Here is a 27,088-nt window from a genome sequence, read left to right as displayed (position 1 = left end):
TTTTATCTGGTGAAACCCCTTAATGGCAGCCTACAGACTGCTGTCACTCACTATAAGGCTTGAAAGAAAAGACGGGAGGAGATAAAAGCATAAACTTTTGAGTAATTGGTGTTGAAGGGTTCAGTGGATGATGAGCAAAGTGCACCATACCTAAAGATAGTTTGGTCATACTTCTCGCTTCTTCTGTGTATTCAAAAGTATAGCAGTGCCCCCCACTGGAACACAAATACAAGGACAGATTTCAGCTTTTGCTTGATTGTAGAAACAGAAGTTAATGCTGAGAAAAGAAGAAAATCACACATTGTAGGACTGATTTATCAAAAGCATTTCCATGAATTTAACCATTTGACAATGTTCAATTTAGATTTATTTGATCTCTCTGTTCAAAGAAGCTTCAAGACCACTCTAACAAAGCCCAGATGTGTCAAGAAACAAGCACTGCTGCCCTCTAGAGGCAGACAGCAGAAGCAAAATTAATCCTTATAAAAAAAAGCATGCAGTTAAGTGCAAGTGTTCACATGAGGAGAGCATCAGGAAATCCTTTAAGTCTCCACCACCCTCATGTTAAGGGTGACTGCAGGATACAGATCTCATCATCCTCTCTCACACAGTTTGAATACACATTTGCTGATGAGGACAAAATTATTAGCCCCTAAAAACATCGCTAAAGTGATGTTAAACAGATCAAGGAATACTGTATTTAATTTTCAAACACCCTAGTTTTATTTTAGATGCTTAAATAATTAAACACAGGTGTGAGCATTATGCTGTGGGGATGTTTCTGTGTGTCTAGAGCAGGGAACCTGGTAAAGGTGGAAGAAATAATGGAGAAAAAGGGATATGTGAAGATCTTGAAAAAAAAAAACCTCAAGCAGTCAACAGCAAAACTGGGTCTGTGTCATCACTTTGTCTTCCAAAATGACAAGAGACAAAGGTCCATAGAAGAAGAAAATCAAATCTGGAGGGGCCTGAGAGATTGACCAAAGAAGAATGGGCTGATAAATTATATCATGCAAAAAAAAAAAAAAAAGGATGTTTGGAAATGCTATGTTAAAAAGGCCTTGCTCTGTTTCACAGCACTTGTGAAATACAGCCCCTCCCACTGAAATTTGTCTTCACTTACAAAAGTTATTGCACTCCAGAGTTAGTTATTAGTTATCAGAGTAGTTACTAATGCAAAAAAAAAAGAAAAAAAAAAAAAAAAACAGCCTTACCTTGGGTTCCATGCCAGATCCTTTAAGCATCTGTAAGAACACGGCCAGACAGCAACTTGTTATTTATAAATTGAAAGATGTGCTTTGTCCAATGATTTGAATCTTTAAAAAACTGTCTCAATGTGAAATAAAGCAGGTCCTTCTGTCTCTGGAAATATTACTATTTGAGGTTTTCAAAGCCTTTTTATGCAGTTTGATTCTGATAGTAGTGTCTCCACAGAAAACAAACCTAACTGATATTTACTCGTTCAGCTGGTTTACAGTATGCCCAAACTGTTCCTGTATTACAAGTATCAAACCACAGAAAGGCGAACTTTGTCACATTCATTGTGAGGCTCTACATTTTTTCATCTTCATCACTTGCAATCAGGACACTTTAGCCATGCATGGAACTGCTTACTCCATGCTACCATACATCTGATCATCAAACAAAGATGTTTAGTAGTTATTTCTCGCAATTTTACTTTAGTGTCAAGCATGCTTATGCTTGCTAATTAAGAACTTCGTTGGTTTGATGGCAGTTACATAATAAACTAGGGGTGTAATATCAAAGTTTTAACTGCAATAAACATCCTCATGTCAAAAGCATTTTAAACTGTTTTGATTTGTGTACAGTCTTGAACTTTGATACAGATCTGCTTTTTTTTTTTGAAAGAAATAAGAAAGCTTGCATAAATCAAGGATTATGGCATGAAGTCATGGAAAAGGAACTTGTTATGGAATGGGAAGGAAATAAGGGAACAGTAAAAAAGTAAATGTTTGAGAACACATGGTGCATGACTTTTGACTTGCCCACTGAGCTGTATGTGAGTTTTTTAAAGTGAAGTTAGCATTAATGACTAAGGAGCGGTGATAGACTTATGTTCATCCCTGTGGCTGCAGGAAGACGTTGCAGTAGTTTAATCAAAGTATGCTGAAGCAACAATAAAGTATGATTACTTGCAATGAGCATAAAAAGCTGTATGGTGGGAGCTTCATGGAATGAGTTTCCATGGTCAAGCAGCTGCATGCAAGCCTCACATCACCAAGTCCAATGCTAAGCGTCACATGGAGAGGTGTAAAGCATTCCAAAGCTGGACTGTGGAGCAGTGGAAACAAGTTCTGTGGAGTAACAAATCATGCTTCTCTGTTTGGCAGTCAGATAGGTGAGTCTGGGTCTGGTGGATGCCGGGAGAACTTTACCTGCCTGACTGCATTGTGCCAGCTGTGAAGTTTAATGGAGGAGGGATAATGGTATGGGGCCATTTTTCAGGGTTTGTGCTAGATCCCTTATCTCCACTAAAGGGCATTTTTAATGCTCCAGCAGACCAAGACATTTTAAATGGACATGCTTCCAACTTTGTGGCAACAATCTGAGGAAGGCCCTTTTCTATTTCAGCCTGACTGTGCACAAAGCAAGGACTATGAAGACATGGTTTGATGAGTTCAGTGTGGAAGAATCCGACTGGCTCGCCCACCGCCCTGACCTCAACCACATCATGCATCTTTGGGAGGAACTTGAACAGAGATTGCAAGTCAGGCCTTCTCGTCCAACATGATCTTAGAATGAATGGAGACAAATTCCCAAAGAAACACTTCAAAATCTTGTGGAAAGCCAGGAAAGAGGAGGCTGTTCTAGCTTCAAAAGGGGGACCAACACAATGTTAAAGTACATGGATTTAAAATAATGTCATTACAGTCCCTGCTGGTGTAATGCTCAGGTAGCCGATACTTTCATCCATATGGTGTACTGTATAGGACTTTGTATATTAACAAGTATGTTTCCTTCAAATGCCAGGGAGGGTATTTACAAAAAATAAATAAATAAATAAACCAGTAAATTGTAAGAAAGCACTGTGATTGGCAATTTCAATAGTTATTTACTGTTGTTAATAGAATGAATGCATCTTGTCCTGAAGGATTTATGATGTACACCCCTAATATTTAGGTTGTGTGATCAAGTAGGAACTGTTTTTAAAAAAAGCAAACCTCAGACACTGACACATGAAGAAGGCAGTGTGAATTTTTATAATCACATAATGACTTGGTCTATCTCTTGATTAAACTAAGATAGCTTTCTTAAAATCCATGGTTATTCTCTTCTAGGTAGAAAAGCATGACATTTGCTCTTTGATATGTTTGAGAAATTATATATCTTTTAACTAAATGTAATTTAAAAGATGATTTGTTTTAATTCATGCAAAGCAGGACCACCAGTAAGCATGGGAGCATTTAGAAAACAAGCAAAATGTCTTACCATGTCTCCAAAGACTTTGCTTGAAAGAGGAAGGAGAAAAGAAAGAAAAGCATGTCTTTTTAAACGAATATGTCTCTTGGAGTAATAGTGGAAATGATGCAAAAAAATGGAAAGCATCAGAAAATCCTTTAAAGTCTCCACCACCCTCTGAGTCTAGCAGGGTGACTACTGGGTACACAGATCATCATGAACTTTCCGTTCACTACAGGTTCACCAAATGGTTTAAAAAAGAGAAAGGAAGAACATGTGTCTCACCTCTCAGAGAAAGCCTCGAGTGTCATTCACATTTCAATCACTCATGTTGTTCAGTGTCTACAAGAGAACACAGAAACCAGTGAGACCTTCAAAGCTCTCAAACTTAACCGTTCACCACCCACAATAAAAATATAAATACAGGCCAAATCTAATAAAGATCTTTATTTCAGATTTTAAATAGATTTACAAACCATAAGAAAAAAGAAAATATAAACAAAAAAGAAAAAAAACATCAAGTGATCATCAAATATCCACATGTGCATATTAAGGCAGAGATTGTAAACAGTCCTTTGAAGCCAAAAACGTGAGACTCCCGAGGGTTTAGGTTCACTCAGCTGGAGAAATTAAAGATGTTTGTTGGTAGATGTTTTATTGTTGATGTTTTCCTGAGGATCTTTTCTGCAATAATCTGCTGGGTTTTCCCTCTTAGTGATGCTTCCACCAATTAGAGCTCAGAGAATGATTGGGGGGACAAGCTTGAACAAAAAAATCCCATTTAGTCAAAGACATCAAACCAGAAAGGGATGGGTAACATGCTGTGTTATGGATTTAAGTATAACTGAGTATTGATAACTGATTTCTATGCATTTTAGGCTTTTGAAAAGGCAAGAATAATTACTGCATGGCACAGAAGCCCCAAGCAGACATACATCTATAGATTTCATTTTACTCAGTTTCTCATGATAACTAGTAAATTCCAGCTGTTTTCTCAAGATCTGGAGTTATTTTCCTCTTTATCTCAGGATAACAATGCTAGTTTTTCAATGCTTCAATTTCTTGAGATCTTGGGAAAATGACTGAAATTAAGTCCTTATCACAGGAAAAACTGCATTGTAGTCCATCAATATCTTGAGAAAGCAAAAAAAAACTTTATTGTTTATCATTTGAAAACAGAGAAAACTAAATGAACAAATATTTCCTGTTAGTGCTTCGGTATTGCTGTGTAAATTTTCTGTTCCTTTATATTAAAGTGGTACGTTTTATGAGCATTTCTGGGTTTTCCACAATCAGATCCATATTAGTAGCACTTAATACATATAAGATAAAGAACTTTTAAGCTCACACCACTATTTGGAGAGAAAAAAAGAGTTATATCAAAACAGTACATGGAAAAAAACCTCTTACAACCCTCAGCCCATTCATAACGGAATAGTTTAGATAAAACTGAGAAGAGAAGTTTTTTCTTGGACACAGTCCCAGCCCTTTAGAGCAGTTCTAAAAACCACAAACACATCATAACAGCATGCTAGTATAGAACCACAGTCTCCTATTCATGCTCAAAGGTTAACCCTATCCCCATGCCTTCCTTCCCATTTATGCACTTCTTCTCACCACTTATAAACAATTGCAAGTATTCACACATAACTGAAGCGCGGTTAACACTGAAATACAGCTGGATGGTGGTCAAGGCGACCTGTAAAGGTTTCTAACTGAAAACAAAACCTTGCTAGTAGGCTGTTTTCCCTCACACTGCTGCTCTGAGGTAACAGGGCTCATAGATCCAGATGAATCAAGATGGCTGCAGCCTAGTCAAGCATGTCATGGGGGGGGGTTAAAAAAATACTTTGTACACACAGCCACCACTAGGGGGTGAGCAAAACCTCAATATTGTTGCTCTGGAGACTTGAGCTACTCTGAGTAGATAACTTAAGGACAGATTTGACTCCACATGTTGAGCTGTAGCTGAGGAAAAAGTCAGTCTGAAGCAGTCACAGGTAGCTTTGAAACTCAAGCTGGAGTCTGATGGTCAAAAGGCTCGCACTGACTGCATAGGTTTTCTCTTTTTCTTTACAGTACATTGGATTTCATGAGGAGCAGTCCTAGCTGTCTTCGTGCACCCAGACCACAAGTGCTTGTATAGTGAAGGCTGCATGGCGGGCAGTGGAGGACATTTGTGGGATTCTGATCTACATTCCATTCTTTACTTCAGCTGCTGGATCTCACCTTTCTCACTCCAACTCCCCGACAAATCTGGCAGGTGCTGCTTAAAATAACTTATTCAATCGGGAGGGCGCTGTATGCACGGTATTCCCACCTGAATATCTCCTAATGTGTGCACAGTCTGTCCCACCAAATGCTCGGATCAGTGAAACCAGGGAGAGAGGGAAGGCACAAGGGAATGTGAACGGCTTTTTTTTTTTTCTCGGTTTAGAGCAGCACAGGCCCCTCAGGGCACAAAAGGGTCAGAGGTGGAGCGTGGCAGAGTGTCAACACAAACCAGAGATCACGTACACATGGCTCAAATGCTCTTTACGTGTTAGTATATGATGTGATCTGACCTGCGACTGTACATTCAGACCCTGCTGATGCTGAAGTCAAGTAAAGGTGTAACTCGGCCATCAGATTGTTCTGCTCAAAGCCAGATGAAGAGAAAAGGTCTTAGTTATGGAAGTTGTGCTCCTTTGTACGTGTCATGTGTGTAACATCTACTCAAAGAACAAATTTAAAAAATAAACATGTAAGAAACAAAAACAAACTCTGTAGCTTTGTTTTCTTGGATGCATCATGTTTTAGTGTGCAGACTGTGGCGGCACGAGTGACAGAGGGTCAACAGGAGAGCTGTGCTAAGTGAGAAGGATGACAGGAGGAGGAAAAAGAGGGGAATAAAAGTTCAGTTCATGAGGAGAGAAGGAGGTGTAGGAGAGAGGAAGTGGTGATGTAACAGGGAGGCAAGGTCAGGAGTCCTCAGTGCCAGAGTCGTCGTCATCATAGCAACAGTCTTCATTATCATCTTCATCGTCGTCCAGTTCCTCGTCATCATAGTAGTCATCATATAAAAGGTTTGAGCCATCGTCTGTGGGTGGGACTTGTGTGCGGACGCAGTACTCGTCCAACGTGACAGGAACCTTGACACCGTCCCGCTCTGCGTCGTCTTTAGTGGCCAGCACCTGCTTCCTGTGAGGTCGAGGGGAGAAGAAAAAAAAACAGACAAGTGAGGCACAAGTACACTATCTGCAACACCAACCATCTCTTATTTAAGGTGTGAAGGTGCTGTTGTGTTCGAGGGTGTGATGTTTTCTTCCAGCTACCTGATGATCTCGATGTATTCTCTGTCCTTGCCTTTGCTGTCCCTCCACTTGCGGTACATAACGGAAGCATCAACGTTAGCCGGAGAGAAGGTGTTGGGCTCGTTCAGGAGGGAGATCACACTGAGAAGGATGGTTCTGAGAAAGTGGAAAGAAGAGATAGGGAAAAAGGAGAGACAGGGAAGATTAAACATGGAAAGAAATAAGAACAAAGGGAGAAAGAAAGAGAAAGCTGCCCATTAATATCATTAACACAGACAATAGTGTTATACATTATTTACACTTTAATTAGACTAAAGGGGTAAAAACTGACCCTCTAAAACTGTTTTCATAAACTTCTACCAGGTCTTCTCTTTTATTCAAACTAAATATGAGACTGTTTTTGTTTGTGTTATTGTAATCAGCAGCAGCTCAGAGTAGCAGAGGGCCCATTACTGTGAACACAGTTATATCCAGCTGTGAGAGACTGTGTCTGTACATAATGAATAGAAAGAAAAGCTGTGGACACAGAAAGAGAAGCAATAGGAAACAGCAAGTGTTCAATACATAAATCTGTGTCAGGTGATTGAATGAAATAAATCAGTGTGAAAATACATCATGTTTGAATGTATAAAGAATTTAAATTGCAGCAATCTGGATCAAAGTTTACAGAAGATGCTGACGTCTCTGTAACGCAATAAAATCTATGTATTTTAGGTTTGTTGTATGACAGATGGCTGTGTTATTAACCATCAGGCCAAATTTCAGTAATGAAAAAATCCCTAAGATAAAAAAGGTTTTTCCCAAAAGTTGTGGAAACTTTATGAAGACCTAAATCCATAATTTGGTCAAAGTTCTCAGTATGTTCATTTTCACAACTACTTCATTCCTACATATTTTGCTTTTAGAGACGAAGTTCTTATTTTACTTCAGTGGACTTAAAACTTTAAAGCTTTGAATAATGTCAAACACTGGAAAAATTTTGATAAAATAATCTTTACTGATAGCAGTGCTACTTTTGGAAAATATAAATTTGAGATTTATTACAGTGGTTAAAAAACGTAGTGCTGAAAGCATCGTGTGTGGCTAGGCTCATCAGTTGTGACTCTTGTACAAGTTTAAAAAAGGCAAGTAAAATCTGTTACACTTTGTTCCAACTCCACACAGGAGCTCTGGAGCTAAGACAGAGTGACCATCAGGTTCTTGGTCATCTCGCTTACTAAGGCCCTTCTCCTGCTGATTGCTCAGTTTGGCCATGTGACTATCTCTTGGAAGAGTCCTGGCTGTGCTAAACTTTTCCATTTGAGATTTATGGAGGCCACTGTGCTCTTGGGAACCTTACATCCTAACAGAGTTTTTTTCAAGCTTCCCCAGATCTGTGCATGCAAAAATCCTGTCTCTGAGCTCTGCAGGCAGTTCTGTAGTTTTCACTCTGATATTCATTGTCAGCTGTGAGTCCCTCTATAGAGAGGTGTGTGCCTTTCCAAATCATGTACAATCAATTTATTTTACCACAGGTCGACTCCAGTCAAGATGTAGAAACATCTCAGTGACCATCAAGTGAAATGGGAAGCACTTGAGTTAATTTTTAAGTTTTTATGCAAAAGGTCTTATTACTTATGTCAATTTATATCAATTTCCTACAGAATGGTAATTTTGGTCACAACTGCTGTGAATTTGTCTTTCATTAGGTGTTTTGTCATTTCTCTTGTCCCTCTCCTTTTCCTGCTCTTCTCCACCCCTAACCCTCCTTCTAGTCCTTTCCAACCCCAGTGCAGCTTCGGCATGGAGTTGTCAACATGAGACTGGTCTGCTTGACAGTCCTGCCCTAGTAGTTAGGGAAGGTTTATGTTGCCACTGTAACAGGGCTAAATACTGTGTGTGCTGTGCTCATGGTGATTTACGCTGGTCTTTAGTCTTTCTTATAATATTGATGATTCCTTGTTGGAATCCCACGAATTTCTGCATTTTGACACTTTTTCCATTCAAACATTAACCTGCTTGTTTGTTAGCACCAGTGTCGCATTTAGAGTTTCGTCATTTTTTGTCACATTGACCATGAGCTATGACCAAAGATATCGCCACAATTGGTCATCTTTCTTTCGATAGCCCAAAATTGCACAGTGTATACCAGGCTTAAGAACTGTTCCAAGACAGAATTATCAGCACATATGAAACTGGCAAGTAGCGTGTTTTTTTTTTTTTTTTACATGGGGTTTTGGTCAAAGACTCTGAATTTTTTTCCTGCATCTTTTCTTTTTATGTTATGAAGCTGCTATAATCAGAATTTGACAAACCAAGCACTTCAATTGTTCAATTGTGCTTAATACAGGAAAAAAAATAACATTTTAATTAGAAAAAAAAACTTTTATGGAAAACTTTGAACATAACCATTAGCAGAACAAACAAGAGAGAAATAAAATTATTTAGAGAAAAAACAAACTGACAGTTTGACAACAGGGTCAATGATTGTATTAAGAAATTTGTTGGATAGTTTATCAAATGCAAGGCCGCAGCATTTTTTGTTTTTCTTTAAATAAAACATTTGAGAAAACAGAATTCTGTACCTGACGTTCTGTGTAGGGTTCCACCTTTCTGAAGGTAACTCCCCGCTCTGTGGGTCATCAACTGGAGGGTGAAGGATTGAGATGCAAACATCTCCATTCTGGAGACACATAAGACAATATGAACATGTCACCAAACATTGTAGGTATAACCACCATGATACAAATAAATTATCAAAATATTAAGATCAGTTAATCTAAAATGTCCTTACTAATAGTCCAACTGAAATTATAGATCTAACATGTCATCACTTCATAAGGAATTGTTCATAAATCTAACAGCAGCACATTCTTGTCTATACAAAAGCTTTTGTCATTATGTGCAAGCACTAATTGAGTTACCTCATAAATGTTTGGGTGCCACATTTTGGTGAGGAAGCGGAAAGCAGGTGGAGAGTAAGGGTAGTCAACTGGAAACTTGATGCGAGCCTGAGGGCAAGAGAAGATGCATATTAGCAATGTGAGCAGCAGGCAGTTTATCCACACTTCTCAAATCCCAACAGACAAGTCCTGACTACTTCCCTTAAATGTCTGATTGGGGGAGCAGTTTTCATTGCCTACTGTCTCTTTGCTCAAATATGCTAAAGGTGTGTTTTTTGTACATATAAATGGTGTGCTACACAATTTCAGCACACTGGTAGTGACGTTGCTTGAAGAAAACTTTGCCACACATACTTTTGCTAAAACTTCTCCGCTGACTGACAGTCTCCCTAGGGTAACTGCGTCAACTAAGTCAAAACACTTGTGCGTTCAATGCTTCATTCACAGACTACACATATTCACACACAGGCAAAAACACAGGAGCTGGGGGAACAGGAGCTTTATTCTGCACATTTTTCCCCCTTCTCTCTCCTGAAATTGAAGTCAACATGCAGCTACTGACTGAATATCTCTGCAATCATGCTGATCAGCATCAAAAGTAAAAGAAACCTAAAAATAGAAGCAGTGGAGTCATGGCAAAACCTTCTGAGGTGGCTGAGCATGGAGGAGCTAATGACAGTGTAATATAATATAGTGTGGAGGAGGGGAGGCCAGGGTGCGTTCAGCTGCTCAGTGCATGGAGCTTTACAGAACATCGGTTGGTGAGGGGAGCTGCTGTTATAAAGACATTGTGGGGGTTTGTCCACTCCAGCTGTCATCACAGGCCCTAGACCAGGGATGTCAAACTAATGGTCCGCGGGCCATTTCCGGCCCGCCAGCAGGTACCATATGGCCCACGAGACATTTAGGGAAAAAGATGGAATATATATGAATTGTTAATATTTACTAACTTAGGTGTTTGAAATACTAATTTTCCCTCATTTTTCATGATCTATCTATAATAAAAAGCAAAAAAAAATCTTTTGACTGAAATTTTTTTTTTTACACCAAATCATATTACCCGACCATTAACCCTGAAATAGAAAGTACTGAGGGTGCTTGGTTTGCAGGAAAGTACTGTTTTTATCTGTCTGTTTATCCATGAAAATAAGATAAAATGACAAACTGAGAGGAGATATCAAAGCATTGAAGAAAATGAAACAAAATTGTACACATCTGTATCTCTGTATTTTCTCCTCTATCTTCCACACTGATGATTGCAACAATATGAAGAAAATCAGTTAATGCTTATAGCCACTCAGTCATTTTTCTCCTATGGTGTGAGTGTTAACAAGAGGAAGAGGGAGTGAGGCTGCAAGCATGAAAAAGAGAAAGTGAGAGAGAGCAACTGAGCCAAGCAGAGCAAAAAGAGGAGCCGTGAAGCTGACAGTCCAGCGATTTGTTCATTTTTTGGAGTTGCATTCCAGATTTTCAGGGCTCATACCTCCTGCTCATTTGGTTTTACTGCCAAAGTAACAGCAAGCTCTGGAAATCATTGAGCGGGATCCCCCTCTGTTTCTGTGAAACTGTGAGTGTTGCAAAACCCACATACCCCATGGGAGCAGCACACCTTGTTGTTGGCACCCAACGGTTGCTACATATCCATGTTCGCTACACATCCCAACATGCAACGGGTTGCGAGGGCCCGTCATCACTGCTTGCAGCTTTAATTATTATTGTTATCCATGAATTTTCAAATTTACTGATTTACAAAAAAAACTGAAAAAAAATAGTTAAGCACATTATTATTTCTCGATTAATATGTCATATTATGGTTATTTATTTGCATTCCTGAACAGAAAAATTAGTTGTAGTGGTTGAATGTTATGCTTGATTAATTTCTGACTTCTCAGAGAAGCCCAGTGAGCCGGCTCAAATTTGGGTATAAAAAGGTGAATTCAGTTTGAAATTCCTTAATTCTGTTCAAAATGGTAAAACATGGAGAGCTCACTGAAAATTAAAGAGTCCACATTAAAGCACTTCATGATGCTGGATGGTCTCTGAGACAAATAGGGAAAGACAAAAGTGTTCTCACAGTGTGGTCAAGTATGCTTTGGAGTCAATTGCCGAGACTGGTACTTACAAAATGCGCCAAGGAGGAGGCAGGAAACCAAAGTTAACTGAAGCAGATGTCAGACACCTCAAGATTTTAAGTACTAGAGACAGAAGGAAGACCACTGCTGATCTTCAGGCAGAGATGAATGCTTCTAGATCAGAGTCTGAGAAAGTCTCCAGAGTGACCATAAGCAGACGACTGAGGGCACAAGGCTTAATGGGAAGAATAGCTGCTAAGAAGCCATTATTGAGGTGTGCAAACATCCAGAAATGCCTCAGATTTGATGCCAGATGCATTGCACCCATAGTGAAACACGGTTGAGATGCCATTATGGTATGGGGCTCCATATGTGGATACGGCTTGGGCAAATTAGTGAAAATCAACAGTATCATGAACAAGGACGTCTACCACAACATCTTATTGCATCAAGGAATCCCTTCTGGACTGAATCTGATTGGTCGTGGGTTCATATACCAACAAGACAATGACCCCAAGCATAATTCAAAGCTGTGCAGAGACTATTTGACCAAGAAAAAGGAACCTGGAGTACTGGAACTGATGGACTGGTCCAGATTTGAATCCTATTGAACAAATTTGGGATTAAGTAGATTCAAAGATTGATGGCACAAAAGTTTCATCTAAAGCAAGTCTATGGAAACAGATAGAAACTACTTGGAACTCAATAACAAAAGAGACTGTTGAAAAGTACATAAAAACAATGCCAGCAAGAATGCAAGCTGTTATCAAGGCCAAAGGAGGCCATACAAAATATAGATTTTTTTTGTTACTATGTGTGGAAAAAGGACTATTTAGTTGTTTCAGTTTGTTAATTGCCAAATAAATAACAATAAAATTTTTAGTTTTAAACATATATATATATATATATATATATATATATATATATATATATAGTCTCTGGAGCAAATCCGGCCCCTGAGCCTGAATGAGTTTGACACCCCTGCCCTAGACAATACACTACTCACACCCGCGCTCTCCTATTCTGTGCCCTAAAACCACACCCACAAACACACAAAAACACACTGTATAAATCCTACTATGTGTGGAGGACCCCTTCTCCCGCTTCACAAGGAGTGCTATTGGAGGGATGGGAGAAGTGAAACTGCACCGGCTACACTGATTACACACACGCACGTCACTCACAGCATGAAACCTTCTGCTGATCCCCCGTCACACAAACACACACTCACATTTGCTGATTCGGCATGGTCAGATGGTCCTCGCCACATTGAAGCAGGAGGCAAGGGGGAAGCTGCATGGGAGCAGGGAGGAGGGGCATTCACTTAGAATAAAAGAGATTTGGCTCCATATCATACTTCTGCCCCATATTAGCATCTTATCCCCCTTTGCCTGCAGTGTAGCATTAAAAATGGACTGCATGCAGCACAATTAAAACGCATTAAGGAGCATATATTGTGCCATGCTAAATGCTGAAACTGAATGATTGTCTATAAATAGAGATGTAATAATATATATAGAAGAACACTAAAATTGTAGAAAATTTAAATTAGTTTGACAAAAAACGTTAGATTTTTTTAAACCAGCAGTCATAAATATGTTTTTTCTACTTTACTGAATACTTGTAAGCTCTTCAGCTGAACATGTTATCCATAATTATGAGTAAAAATCAGGCCTGTCAGCGTTAATGCATTAATTGCAATCTATTAAGAACACACTACACCTTCATGTCGCATTTCAGTTTCAAAAACTCAGGCAGCAAGTCAAAATTCATCTGCACCTTGTGCAGATTTACCTTTTACTTTTCCTTCATTTCTTTTTTTATTTTTTTCAATTTTGGGCATTTTATACCTTTCTTATTTACAGAGGAGGACACTGGACAGAATCAGAAACAGGGACAAGAGAGCTGGGGAGAGACATGCGGGAAAGTGCCACAGGCCAGAATCTAACCCAGGCCAAACTCATACGTGGGGCGCACCTCAAACCACTAGGCCCCCTGTGCCCCCTTTATTTCTTTTTTGATCAATAACAAATTAATTCCATTTTCTGGTTCTCATGTGGTAAAGTTTGTTAGAACCTTCGATATAGCTGAATTTATTTAGTTTCTTTCACAATAAAAGCAGATTTGTACCCAAACAGGAAGTCAATTACCATTAGTTTAAGACAAAACAATATTCCAAAATGATAGAAAAACTTTTAAATGCAGATAGAGGAAATTGGATTGGTGAAAAAGGGGAGATTAATTGCAATAAACTACATACATTTTGAGAAAATTCATGATTCAAGTGGACCTCAGAGAGGAGTGGGGAAGCAGACAGTCTGGTAGTTTTTCACACACTGGGCTTCATTCAAAAAGTTTCAGGGCTGACAGTGGGCCCCCATTAGTGCGTGGCACCCTAGGCACCAAGCTGTAACGGATGATGCATTGGTACATTTTGCAGATATTTAAGGCCAATTTATGATTTCTACTACCGATACGTACAACTGATATAATGACTGTACATTAAGCCTGTGTTCAAAGAAATCAACATGTCAATATATCTTCACACGCACCTTGCCAATACACTTATTGATGCAGATGCTACAGAATTGAAACGGCCGTAGATGCTGTGACAGCAGTTTCAAAATATATATCCCCCATGGTGCAGTTCAGTCATGCAAGCTGTAAGAAAGTAAAGCACTGCAGGAACCCCAATCTTCATTGACACACAACACCAGGCTCAATGGCAGTTAGCAAAAACAGCTAGGCACACTTGGCTAATCTGTGTTGTCCAAATTAGCATTAAACAACACTGTAAACTTCTGATCAGGAGATCATAAGCAGGACTTCATGCTTCCTTGTAGTGACATGAGCTGAACAGCGGCGCTGATCACAACAGCTTCAGGAGCGGGACTAACGCTGTTTAATCCTGACTCGACTGTTCATCACAGAAACACTGTTGTAGTTTTATGCTGAAGTAAAGCAGAAAGTCATTCTTACTAATTCAAGTGGGATTATAGTTAAGTGAAACCAGAATATCATATGAGAAGTAAGTAAAAATATAGCAAGAGAGACAACAGAGAGGGCCATTTTAAGTTAACAAAGTTAAATATTTATGTATTTGTATTTGTCAATAGCTAAGTGATTATGAGTAGATTCATTTAATTTACTTGGATCTTTTAGGACCTGAAGTTAAGAGATTAAATGTGTAAAAATCTTTTAACTATACCTTTTCCGTAGGTGTGCACTGATCGATCAGCCAAAATCGGAATCGGCGCCAATTTCCTTAATTTTGGGGGATCAGCGATCGGCCGATACTTACATATGAAACCGATCTTATCCACCGATCTTATCTACCTCTACCTACTAAAATGTAAAAAATGAAAGACTATAGGAACTGATATAATTTAGAAGTTTGGACAGCAATGCTCTAAACTGTATTTATATTTGAGAGAACTACCTCATGTGCAGTTAAAACAACAAGTTTGTATTGTTTTCACGGGTATTTTTCAATGTTTTTCAATTAAATAAGATTGGAACATTGAAGGTGTATGCTGTCAGTTATAAAAAAAAAATCGGTATCGGCCAAAATCGTAATCGGCAGGGCAGGCTTTTTAAAGATCAGTGATTGGCCAGAAAATTGCAATCGGTGGACCCCTACTTTTCTGATATCCTCTACAATAAAGTACAGCTGCTGTAGTGCATTCAGTGTATGACATGTTTATTACCCCAAATCAACGTATACCATGATACATATGGTATTGTGAAGCTGTGGGAAATACCCAGCTGTATTGTACATATCAGCAGAAATTATATCTGCTACTACTGATAGTTAACTATATGCTAGTATCTGACCATAACGATAACATTGTGCTTCCATGTAATATAAACATTCATGTTTGGTTGCATTTAAAGACAAAAGCAACTTTGGATATTGTGTTCAAGTCACTGATGGAAATGAGAACCATAAGAGGTCCAAATATGGAGCCTTATGGAACACAAACACTGTATGACTGTAGGATAAGTTCAGCAGCACAGCAATTCTGAAATGTAAGGTCTTTTTGAAGGAAATTATCAGCATCATTTCACAAAGAAAGTAATGCATTTTATCCATAAGTTTACAACCACGAAATTAAAGAAGTTTGGTCCAGTTAATTTGCAACAACCAGAAAACAGCAGCTCCAATCATACTGGAGAGGAAACAGTGACGCAGTCCTGAAAGAATGCCGCTTGCAAGGGGATAAAAAAACATCCAAAATCCCAGGGTCCGACTGACCCTGCCAGAAAACTGGCGGCCCTTCAGAGTGCAGGGTTTAGGCCAACATTGCACACATTACAAGCTGGCAAGGGTGAAGCACATAGCAGCCAGCTAGGAAGAGGATGGGGTGGGGGGTTGGGGAGGCAACAACAAGAGCTTGGTTAGCCTTCCCAAACAATGAGTGTCAAGATCATATCTGTCCACTAGCTAAGAAGAAGGGAAAAAAACTCAACTCCTAAATTTGGAAACAAGTCCTCTCTGCCTCTGATCACATCAAACTGACTGTCAAATGTTGGCTTTTCATTCTGCAACGCAATACCGGTTTCTCTTTTGACCTCAGCAGGCTAGGGAGACAGTGACAGCATCTGGCAGTAAGGATGCTTTAAATAAACCAATTCAGAAAACATATAATAAATATAATAAAATCAATACACATATGGATAATTCAGATTGATTTGACAAAAATATATATCACAATACACTCTTTTACTTAACCAGCTGAGGGTGACATCTGCTTTTGGCCTCCAGTTTCACATCAGTCACCAAAAAAAGAAATAGAGGCGAGAAAAATGAGACTTTAAGAAGAGAAATTTAATTTTTACCTCCACCAAGGAGGTTATGTGATTGGGTGCATTCGTTCATTTGTTTGTAAGCAACATAACTCAAAAAGTTGTGGATGGATTTTGATGACATTTTCAGGAAATGTCAGAAATGGCATAAGGAAGAACTGATTAGATTTTGGGAGTGATCAGGATCACCATCTGGATCCAGGAATTTTTTAAAGGACTCTGTACTATTGGGAGATAGGGCTAATAGCGGAGGTCTGCGCTGTTACCACTTTACACCAGGAGATGGCGAACATGAGTAACTTCAATCCCAGCAGCAGTTTTTGGGTGTGTTTCTATTCAAAGTTTTGGAGTTTATAGAGTTTGAAAGACACACGTCCAGTCGAGGAGATGAGTCTGAGCATAACAGAGAGCGAATTGTAGCAAGAATACTAACAATGCTGGGAGGAATAGAGGAATATTCACCCTCTGCCATGACTTCCAGTCGTCTGGTGAGACCATGGGTGCATCTGTTGGCACCCATAGAGAAGCCATTGCTTTGCCTCACCGTGTTTCCACCCCACCGAGGAGGATGTAATTGGTGAATGCCGTGGTGAGGGACACATGGGGACAGATCCAGGAATCTTTTAAAGGATTCTTCACGATTGGGAGATAGGGCTAATGGCGGAGGTCTGCGCTCTCCGAGTGCTTTTCTAGTTTTTTACTTCAATCTGTCTTCAGATTTGAAAACTGTGAAAGTAATCATGATAAAATGGAATTTTGAACCCAAAAGCATGACATGTCTCATACCATCAGCTGAGGTTATTGTTGCATCTCTGACTGGTCTAGGTAAAACTGGGTCAAATTTAAAAAACAATTTAAATGTGGCAAATGGGCCAAATATAAAATAGCAATGTGGAAAATGGACTAATGGCAACAGTGGTAATGTGGTAAAAAGGAAATGGAAACAATATGTATCATCAGTTTAGATTATTTTCGCATCCCTGTTCGGTCCTATTAAAAATAAAATTCAATTTGAAATTCAGCAAAAAAAAAAAAAAGTACTCAAGCACCTTTGGCTTAAGGCAACACAAACATTTCTGGTGGAAAATGTTGTTTATGTCCATTTTTCAGGCTCAAAACAATGTGTGAGTAACCACCTGTACAACAGCTCCTGCCTTCTAAAAGCCTAAGACATATTTCACTTAACAAAACCACTGTGTTTACAGAACTGTCCCTTCCTCTAGTCAAAGTGAACAGTCTTTGAATACAAACTACAACAGCCAGTCTTCATTTGAACCAGTAAAATGGTACCAACCTCTTAGACTCTTCTTTATGTCTTTGATTAAAAAAATGATGCTCCATATCCTGTCACCTGGAGACCTGCACACACATCAGTACTCCCCATTAAATGGCTTTATTCATCACAATCCTGGGAATGCCATCCTCAAGTAAAACAGGGATGTGGAGACATGCATCAAGGATAAGCATGATTATTGACCCCTATAAGAGGGTAGAAATATGATTTCACAATTCAGCTTACCAGGAGGCTTTTCAGCACAATGCCACCAACTTCTCTGATCACCGTTTACAGCTCTATGATACATCAAATAAAACTGTCAGTCAGTAGGATGGAAAAAGAACAGAAGTATGTGGTTTTAGTAGCAAGAAATATAGACTTAGACCAGAGGATGTTGGTTTACCCAGGGAGCTGCAGGGTGGGGGAGGGAGGAAAGTGTTGACCTGCCCACACAGGTGACACTGAACCCTGGATTGATGGAGGGAGGATGGATGGACGGGGGAGAGAAGTGTGACGGAGCTGGATTAAACACAGACAGGCTGCTTGGTTTGCTTGTTTGCAGTGCTGCAGTGAGGACAGTCTCATCAGCAGTGAGACGACAGAAGAGGAGAATTCAAGGAGGGTAGAGAAGAGAGAGGAAGATGGAGCAGGGTCTTAAAGGCCGATATTAGTTTTTTCCTTTGAGTAGGCAGACCTCATTCTCACAACTGAATAAATCTGTGCTCCTAATTCACAAAAAAACCTCCATCCCTTCTCATTTTTTTCCTTTAGTCTGCAGCTGGTAGATGGTTCACTTTAAAAAGTAGGCTTTTCAATTGCCGGTCTTAGCCCACTTGCTGTAACATGCTACTGCAGACCTGCATGTTGAGCCTTGTAATTGGATTGACACAGAATTAAGAGCATCCACAGTCAAAAAGGTGACACAACATGAACTGGTCTTCTTAGAGCTGTTAGACATGCAGCATAGACAATTTTCCACCAAGATATATCACTTCTCTTGATGCAAATCTTTCTTGGACTATGAGTGAACAATCCAAGAGGAGGCTTGAGATAACAGGAATGAATGTGAACATGCCCACTAAAGGACAAAGTAAACCAGGTCAATGTGAAGACCCTGAACAGAACAAGTAATTCTGTCCTCCTGTAGCACCTCTTTACCTTCTCTGTAGACCTTCTCCTCACAAACACAAAGAAAATACCCCACCTATACACTTTATGATGGGGAAAAAGGGCCCCTTGTGTGGAGAAAAATTTCATTCCCTAACACATAAGAGAGATTACCATGTTCATACCCAACAGGCCCCCTGCTTCAACAGCTACAGAGGGCTTGAGGAGAAGAAAAGGGAAAAAGCAACAATTCCTTAAGTACAACGGTCACACCAGTGGTCCATACAGGAAGAGGAAAAAAAAACAAATGGCCAAGGCTTCAGGGGACATTCTAAGTGTCTAAAGGAGCTTCACACTAACTTCTATTAACTGCAGGCTCTTCCTTCAAAGAGGCACTTCTGCACTGAAGCTTCTCTGCCTGTTCTCAATCTGTTTCTGTTCTCTTTTTCCTCTGCCCTGCCTCAGTTTTCTGTGACACGGGGGCCCAGCCTCAGCAAAGTCCCTCTACTGCTGGGTTCTGTACTCTTGCCTGTATTCCCTCCTCCTCCTCTTGCCTTGCCGAGGAAGGAAGACAGAAAAGGAAGGAAGGCAAAAACAGAGTCAGCTGCCTGACAGAACTCAACAGACTGACAAGCCCAGGCCAAAACTAAATGTCAACACCCCTCGTTTTTTTCCACGGCTGTGAAAAAATGGTCTGCCTGTGTTCGAGAAAATCGTGTGGCTGTGATATGAAAGATGTTTTGTTTCACGGTATATTTAGAGCTGCAAAGATCCAATTTGCAGGATAATTATAAGCAACAGAAATGACAGTTAAGGTCGCCAGATGCTGACACAGCACCACTGAAGACACTGTCGTCCTTTCTTCATAGATCTCACGGCTTTCCACAGCACAGAGAAAATAGTTCCTGTTGCACATAAAGGCGACTAACTTCTCTGCAAAAAAAAGAAAAAAAAAAAAAAAGGGCTCAGAGTTTTAGTACACTCATCTCCGCCTATCTGTTGCATGATGCAGAATGGAGTAGGAAGAGTCAAAGCCGCTAAATGTGAGTGAACACCCTCTGGTGTTGCGGTAAAAACAATGTTATATTTACATCATAATGGATTAATGAACCCTATAAGTGACAAACAATATGTAGAGAAATTTGATATGTATAAACAGAATTTGAGACTTTCCCCAAAGCTGAAAATCCCAAGAGCAAAAATTCACAAGAGTTTCAGGTATGCTGCAATTTTGTGCCATGTAAGGTAAAGCCTATTGGTTGAGCCTTTGGGGGCCTCTTGGAAAGAACAGTCAATACTTAAAGCTTGAGAAAGGAGTTCAAGGGAAGTGAAAGCAATAGTTCAGAGCTCCTGTATGGGGTTTTCAGGTGGTTATAAATCAAAGTTAATTAAATACTGATGTCTCTATATGAGCCACAAATGCCAAGATCATTAACATACAGAGCAATCAATTCTATATAGTAATTTTCTCTCACTGCTCCATCACCCTGCACAGGGGCAGATGAGGCGATTTTTTAGTATGCTGTCAAAGTAGCTATTTTGGGTCACGTGTTACACATGTTGGATCTTTGCCAGAAAACATGCCCTAAATATGGTCATTGCAAGTTTATCAAGGAGATAAATTGCATCATTTTGTTCACAGGGGTCGCCAAAATCAACAAAACCACAAAAGAAGGATAGATCATGACTTTCAGATATTCAAACTGACAAAAGTTATGAATAAATAAAAGTTTTCATGCATTTTTTATTTCATTCCAAAACCAGAACTACTACCTGGTAAAGGTGTAACGGTATTTGTATCCATCCCGTACCGTCACGGTACAGCTGTCATGGTTTGGTGCACGCAGTAATACGACGAATACATCTGAGTGAGTATTAAAAAAGTTCTCACTTAATGGAGTTCTCACTTCAATCCAGGTGGTGGCAATGAGCCTAAAAGCTGCCAGCAACCGTCATTACAGAAGAAGAAGCAGTTACAAAAACAAACGAAGAAGAGTGATGGCGCTTGTGGAGTTAGAAGAGTCACCAGCTACGTTTAAATCACCCGTATAGCAATGGTGCTCTGGCTCTGTAAATATCATAATAACTTTACCTTCAACTATCAGCCTCAGAGGAGTGACAGAGGGACTCTGCAGCTGTGTCATAGGTAAAGTTATCCTCAGATTTCACACGACTTTAACCTCTTTATCCTCCAAGATGGGCCGTGAAAAGTTCTTCCAAACTTTGTAGTAGGTCCACATTGGTTAAAAAAAATAAGTCCACTGCAGAAGTATGTGTTGAAATTTGCAAAAAAGACACTAATTTGCATACTTAACAAGCTAACTTGCGGTTGTGTGATGATGCGTTGAAGTTAGCTGGGAAATTTTAGTGTTTAAAGAATGGGTATAAATATGTCAATATATCAATGAAAATAGCCTAGTTATTCAAAAATGTTTTTATTTATTAATATTTTTAATCATTGAAGAACTTTTGGAGGGAGGTTGCAGCATTATTTATAATTTAATTGTAATTTATTCAGCCTATTTATTTTAATACAATTAAAAAATAAAAATTACATTTTATTTATCTGCTTCAATCACCGTACCGAAAACGTACCGAAATGTTTCTGTACCGTTACACCCCTACTACCTGGTGGCAAAATGCCTCCATTAGGTACACAACTGCTGAAAAAAGAAAGTACAGTGTGTAAGATTGAAATGGGTCAATTTTGACCTTCACAAAAACAGGATTATCTTTGAGTCAGAGTGGATATTAGTGATTTTCCTAGGTGAACAATTTCCCATCTGATTAAACACAAATAAAAACTTTGTTTAGCCATCTAGTCTAAAGTCAAGTTATTACAATTTGTAAAACACCACCAGCCCACAATCCTCTTTGCAGGTTAATGTCCACATTCCTGTGCTGAATATTTTCACTCCATGTTCAGTAATATGCAAGTATACCTGACACAGCTTCTGCCCAACTTTATCCCCTTTTTCTAGATCAAAATAGTGGTAAACTAGCTGTGATGCTAGCAGTGCTAGCAGTTTGTGATTGTTTATATAAAATTAAAGAGCCTTATGGCAAGAGGGCAGTAGTGGCTGAGAATTACAGCAGTGGCTACTCATGGTGGGCTGCTGTGCTACAGCTTAGATAAACCATTTTGACTGGGAACGTGGGACTGAAATTATTTTCAATAGTTAAATAGTTAGAGCATCTGACTTCGTATTTCAGTCACAATGACAAAGGGATCCAGCATTAACCGGTTCCCTCATCATGGATATTTGTGCAAGGTTTTAACGAAATCGCTCTTGAGATTTAGGGTTAACAAGCAAAGGACCGACAATGAGGCCCAATGACCTTGAACTCTGACCTATAACCTCAAAATTTAATCAGTTCATCCTTCAGAGTAGACATTTGTGAAAAGTATGAAGAAAATCGCTTACAGTCAGTTACAACAAGAGACGGGTCAGATCTGATCCAATATTGATATCGCCCGATATTTACATTACTTTCATATCTGAGATTGGACTTTCCGATCCACGTTACCAATTCTGGTGTTCTTGCTGTGCTATGAATGCACCACATGCAGAAACATTAATGTGGCTAGCGTGGAGGTGTGCTTTGAGACGGACAACAATTCAGTTAGAGTCCATTCTTCATCATATTTCACTCTGACACTAAAGAGCAGTTAGACAACAATCCAAGTCACCTGTTTGTGTCTGTGTGAGTAATGTAAGGCACAGTAATGAGGTAAAAGGTGTGTTTTCACCTCTCTGTCTGCCTAAACAGCAACATGAAGGAGTCTACTCTGTCAGCTTCTCTGTGGCTTTAGTATGAGCTGTGGCGACTCGTATTACAATGGCTTCAACAATAGTTTAAAGGTGTTCTAACTCGTGACTCCCTCGTTTTAAGTCCATGACGATCTAAAGAAGCAGGCTGCGTGTTTCATTAGGTCAGGAAAGCCGCTATACAGAGTGACAGTGAGGCTGACTGTAAACACAGAGCTAAAGCTAAGTTAAATTAAACTTAGTACTTCCAACATATCCTTAAAAATAAAAGTCCATAGTTCTTGTCTTCCTTGAGTGCTTTTACTGGGAATGCCCACAGCAGGAAATGTACGTTCAGTAGCTGCTTGCTTGTTTGTGTCAATTTTTCATTTGAATACTTGCTGGACTCCAGTGCTGCTGTTGGTTGTTTACAGATGTTGCTATTTTTACAGTTCACAGCAGGCTCAAATATTTAATTTGAAAGCATTACATATGTTGATGCTACCCATTCCAATTTTGTGTTCTACCAGCACAAAATTTAAACAAATTTGTTGGGAATAATATTAGTTTTATGCATTTGAAAATATTTGTTGGTCTTTGAATAAAATCCTGTTTTAAATTACACAAGGTTTGTGTAAACTTACACATATATGGAAGCCCTAAAGGGCCACATATTCACATATATTATTAACTCAGTTTTCCTATGATATCGAATAATTTTTGCCTGTTTTCTTGTGATCTCGGCTCATTTTTGACATTATCTTGACATAACAACTCTTGTTTTCTTGTGATCTTGACTTATTTTTGTTATCTTAAGATAACACTGGTTTTCTCATGATAGCGACTTAATTTTGTGTTATCATGGGATAACAACGTTTGTTTTCCCAAGATAATGAGTTGATTTATCCTGTTATCACTTGAAAACTGAGTAAATAAATGTGATTACATGGCCCTTTAGGACTTCAGTACACATAAAACCACAAAAAACAATAGGAATATTTGTCATGATTTAAAAAAATATCAGATTTCATAACAGGTATTGGTACGTATGTATCAGACTTAGATCAGCAAACCTCTTCTTACACTGGACAACCAAAAACTGTAATGCCTGCAGCACTTGCATTTGCTATCACTTTCGTGGAAGATCTGACATGCAATATATTGCCAATATTTTTTTTTTACCAGAACCTGGTTGTAATGCCGTGCTACCACCTACATGTAGTGAAAGTACATGTGACAGCAGTTTGCTGGCTGCCATTCACAAAGGAGGAAGTTTTCTGCGATTCAGATAAAGCATGGCAGACTGTAAAGAAGCTAGGAAACTTGCTATAAATCACAGAAAAGATCTGTTTACATAGCTTTAAGCAAGTTATCAATTGAACACTCAATTTCACTTGGTATTGCCTTTGGTATTGGAGTTCACCTTAAAGGGATACTTCAACATTCTGGCAAATTCACCCATTGCCATAATCCCTATAGTCTTACTAATAGGTTTGTTACCTTTAGTTGTCGGTGCAAGCTATTTTTAGATCGGTGCTGCTGAGTTAGGAGCTGCTCTGCCAACGCAATGGAGTCTTAAGGCATCCCAGCTTTCTCTCATTAAACTCATCAAATACACAATCCAACAACTCCAAAACGCTCTCGTGGACAAGTTGTGACCTACATATTCACCACGCTATAAAATAATAACTTGTAATTATGTAACATTGCAACACATGAAGCAAATACTCAGAACTATTTCTTCAGTAAACCACTGGGCAGAGTGACACAGTGCAGCAGCCATGTCTGGAGTGTAGTTTCAGCTTTGCATTTACCTTGAAAACATCTCCATCTCATAATGTTCCATGATTATTTCATAGTGTGGTGAATAACATGGTGAGTAACTTAATTGTCCTTGGTTTATGGAAAAACAAGATATTCAAGGAAGTTTTCTTTCATTTTGAGAAACACTAATTGACCAATTTATGGACCAAAACATGAATCAACCAAGCAAAAAAATGGCATAAGTCAAAAGTATAATTACTATATTGACATTCAGACTAAATCTGTACAGTGACAGTCACAAACAGTGAGACTCACTAACTCTCTTCCAGAGATCATTAGACACTCAGAGCCTGCAGTGATACTTCACATGACAGAGAAGAGGGCTAACTAACAAAGAGCCTTAAGCTTGGAAAAGTCTTAGATGTCCCTTGAATGAACACCACAGTTAAAGTGAATCCTCAAATGGCCAGTGCAGTATGATAAAATTTAGAGTGATTACTGATCCAAGAAAGACATTAAATGTTGTTAGAGTGCCTCCAATTCAAACTTCTTCATCATGGTGTGACTCTTGGAGAGCAACACCCATGTGAAATAAAAAACCTGACTCAGCCTGGTATCATGTGACGTCATTCCTTGCCAAGTGTTGATACAACAGGTGGTGTCACTGTGTCATAACTGTTTGTTTGTTTGGATTACCTGGTTAGAAAAGGGTGATTTTTTAAACTGGTTGGATGGAAACCCAGCACAGAACAATGAGTCACAACCATGAGGTGGATTTCGCAGGCAGGCTGTGCATTCCTGGCCTGACAAAGGAATCCTGTACACAGCAGAGCACCCACACACACAGTCACCCTGCGTGAACACACCGTCTACAGTAGCCTGGTCGAGGCCCTCTGCTTGTGTTCACAGGCTTGAAAAAGACCAGGGGCAAAAAATCACTTGCTTTCTGAAACTGGGCTAGCAAAGGACACCGCAGCTGAAGGGATGAGTACACAACTATGGTTAATGCCGGACTCAGAGCTTTGAAATGAAACAAAATGATAATATTTAAGACATAATACACATTATGTGTATGTTTAGAGCTTCGTTTCTACAATTTTTAAATGTGTTCAAGTTATTTCAAATGTGAGGCAAGTTTGAACAGATGCTTCATTTGCCTCTGCCAGACAAAATAATGCTTTTGAGTTATTCAGAGATACAACAACAGCATTAGCACAGAACAGGACTCATGCCTGGATGATTAACATCCCCAAAGCATTTTGCAGTACCTAATGTTGATTTTAGACTCAGTAACAAAAAAAACTCAGTCCACTGGCACCAATATGCCGTAATCTACAGTTTCAATGTATGAAGCTTAGAATAAGAATTGAGATGTATGTATAAATCAATTAGCTGCCGCTTTGGGGACAAAACTGTCCAAACAACCAGTAGTTGGTCGGTCAGGGGTCACTGTCACAGTGCCATGAAAATAACTGTAGAGCTGGTATTCTAAAGAGGTCAGGTGAGGTTTGCTTTCAGCTCAATTCAGTTGCTCCAAACTTGGTGGAGGTTGTCAACTATCTATGTCAATAACTCACAGTGAAAACAGGAACAACAGATCAGAGAAAGCAACAACTTCACACTCAAGTGGAGAAGTGTGCTAAAAATATGAAAAGGTATATCTGCTACCATAACTGAGGCTAACTACATTTAGAAAAGCAAAGTAACCATACATTATGGATTAGCTACCGTGAATTAATTTGAATAAACAAGAAAGAAACCAATTCAACCTCGAGCTGTTGTATCGTTAAACACAGAGGAACTGATTAAATCAGGTAGCAACGGCTAATAATTTTTGCTAATCAGAATAAAGCTGAAGGCGTTATGCTAACAACCTTTTGTGCCCCGTTAACAAAAGTATCTGTCAAAAGCGCAACTGTCACTACAGAGAGCTCAAAGAAGCTCAATTTTGATAAAAATAAAAAAAGCAAATATATACTGTAGTTACTTGCTGGCATTAACACAATGAAATACTTTAGTGAGGTTGCTTTAAAGTTAAACAAAGAAGGAAGGACTTTTTATTCAACAGTAACATTTAACAAGGAACAACCGTCAATGAGCTACGTTAACGTTGTTAACTGTTAACCGCTGCTGTCGAGGACACTAACTTGGAAGCTAAAATTTAATATTGAGCTGTCCTCTAGGAGTAAAATACATAAATGTGGACGTAATCCATCAGCTACAGAACAATAGATCGACTGCTAGCTAACATTAGCTACTCACCTTAAAATAACCACCCTCGTAGTGTGTATTCGGGGGTCCAAAAATCGCTACTTCCCAGTTGTATAAGTCCGACTCGTCCACCAAAGTTATTTTGAACCCTTCGACTGGCTCATCTTGGAGACTTTTCATCTCAAGCATTAGTGCTTTTTGGGAACTGGCTACATGATGTCCATGCTGAGCCATATTCCACTAGGATTTGTGTAAATAAATCAGCAACCCACCACAGCTGTGGCTGTAAAGAAGGACAAAGCTAGGTCGATAACAAACAAAAGCTGACAGTGGAGCAACGAAGCCTGTTTGAACAAGAACGCGTTAACGTTGGTTTCCGTTAGTGTGGTTCCAAGCAGGATCTTAAAAACGCGACGGTGTTTTATTTGGTCAGAGCTGGAGCAGCTTCCTCTGTTGTTGTGAACAGTCCCGGGGAGCCCCAGGTATTAACGACCATGTAAACCCACTT

The 27,088-nt window shown here is 39.3% G+C and overlaps 1 protein-coding gene across 1 annotated transcript; it reads right to left on the bottom strand.

Annotated features, from left to right (window-relative positions):
- Window positions 1–3,852: 3,852 nt before the first annotated feature.
- Window positions 3,853–27,079, bottom strand: cdc34a (cell division cycle 34 homolog (S. cerevisiae) a). The gene is made up of 5 exons (XM_041791532.1): window positions 26,632–27,079; window positions 9,617–9,703; window positions 9,278–9,375; window positions 6,735–6,869; window positions 3,853–6,600 (listed from the first exon to the last, which is right to left on the bottom strand). The coding sequence occupies exons 1-5, from the start codon at window positions 26,812–26,814 to the stop codon at window positions 6,381–6,383; spliced, it is 723 nt and encodes a 240-aa protein (XP_041647466.1). The 5' UTR covers window positions 26,815–27,079; the 3' UTR covers window positions 3,853–6,380.
- Between the last annotated feature and the right edge of the window lie 9 nt (window positions 27,080–27,088).

This window comes from Cheilinus undulatus, linkage group 7, assembly GCF_018320785.1.
Source record: "Cheilinus undulatus linkage group 7, ASM1832078v1, whole genome shotgun sequence".
NCBI lineage: Eukaryota > Metazoa > Chordata > Actinopteri > Labriformes > Labridae > Cheilinus > Cheilinus undulatus.
This window is presented reverse-complemented; position numbering and strand designations above follow the sequence as displayed.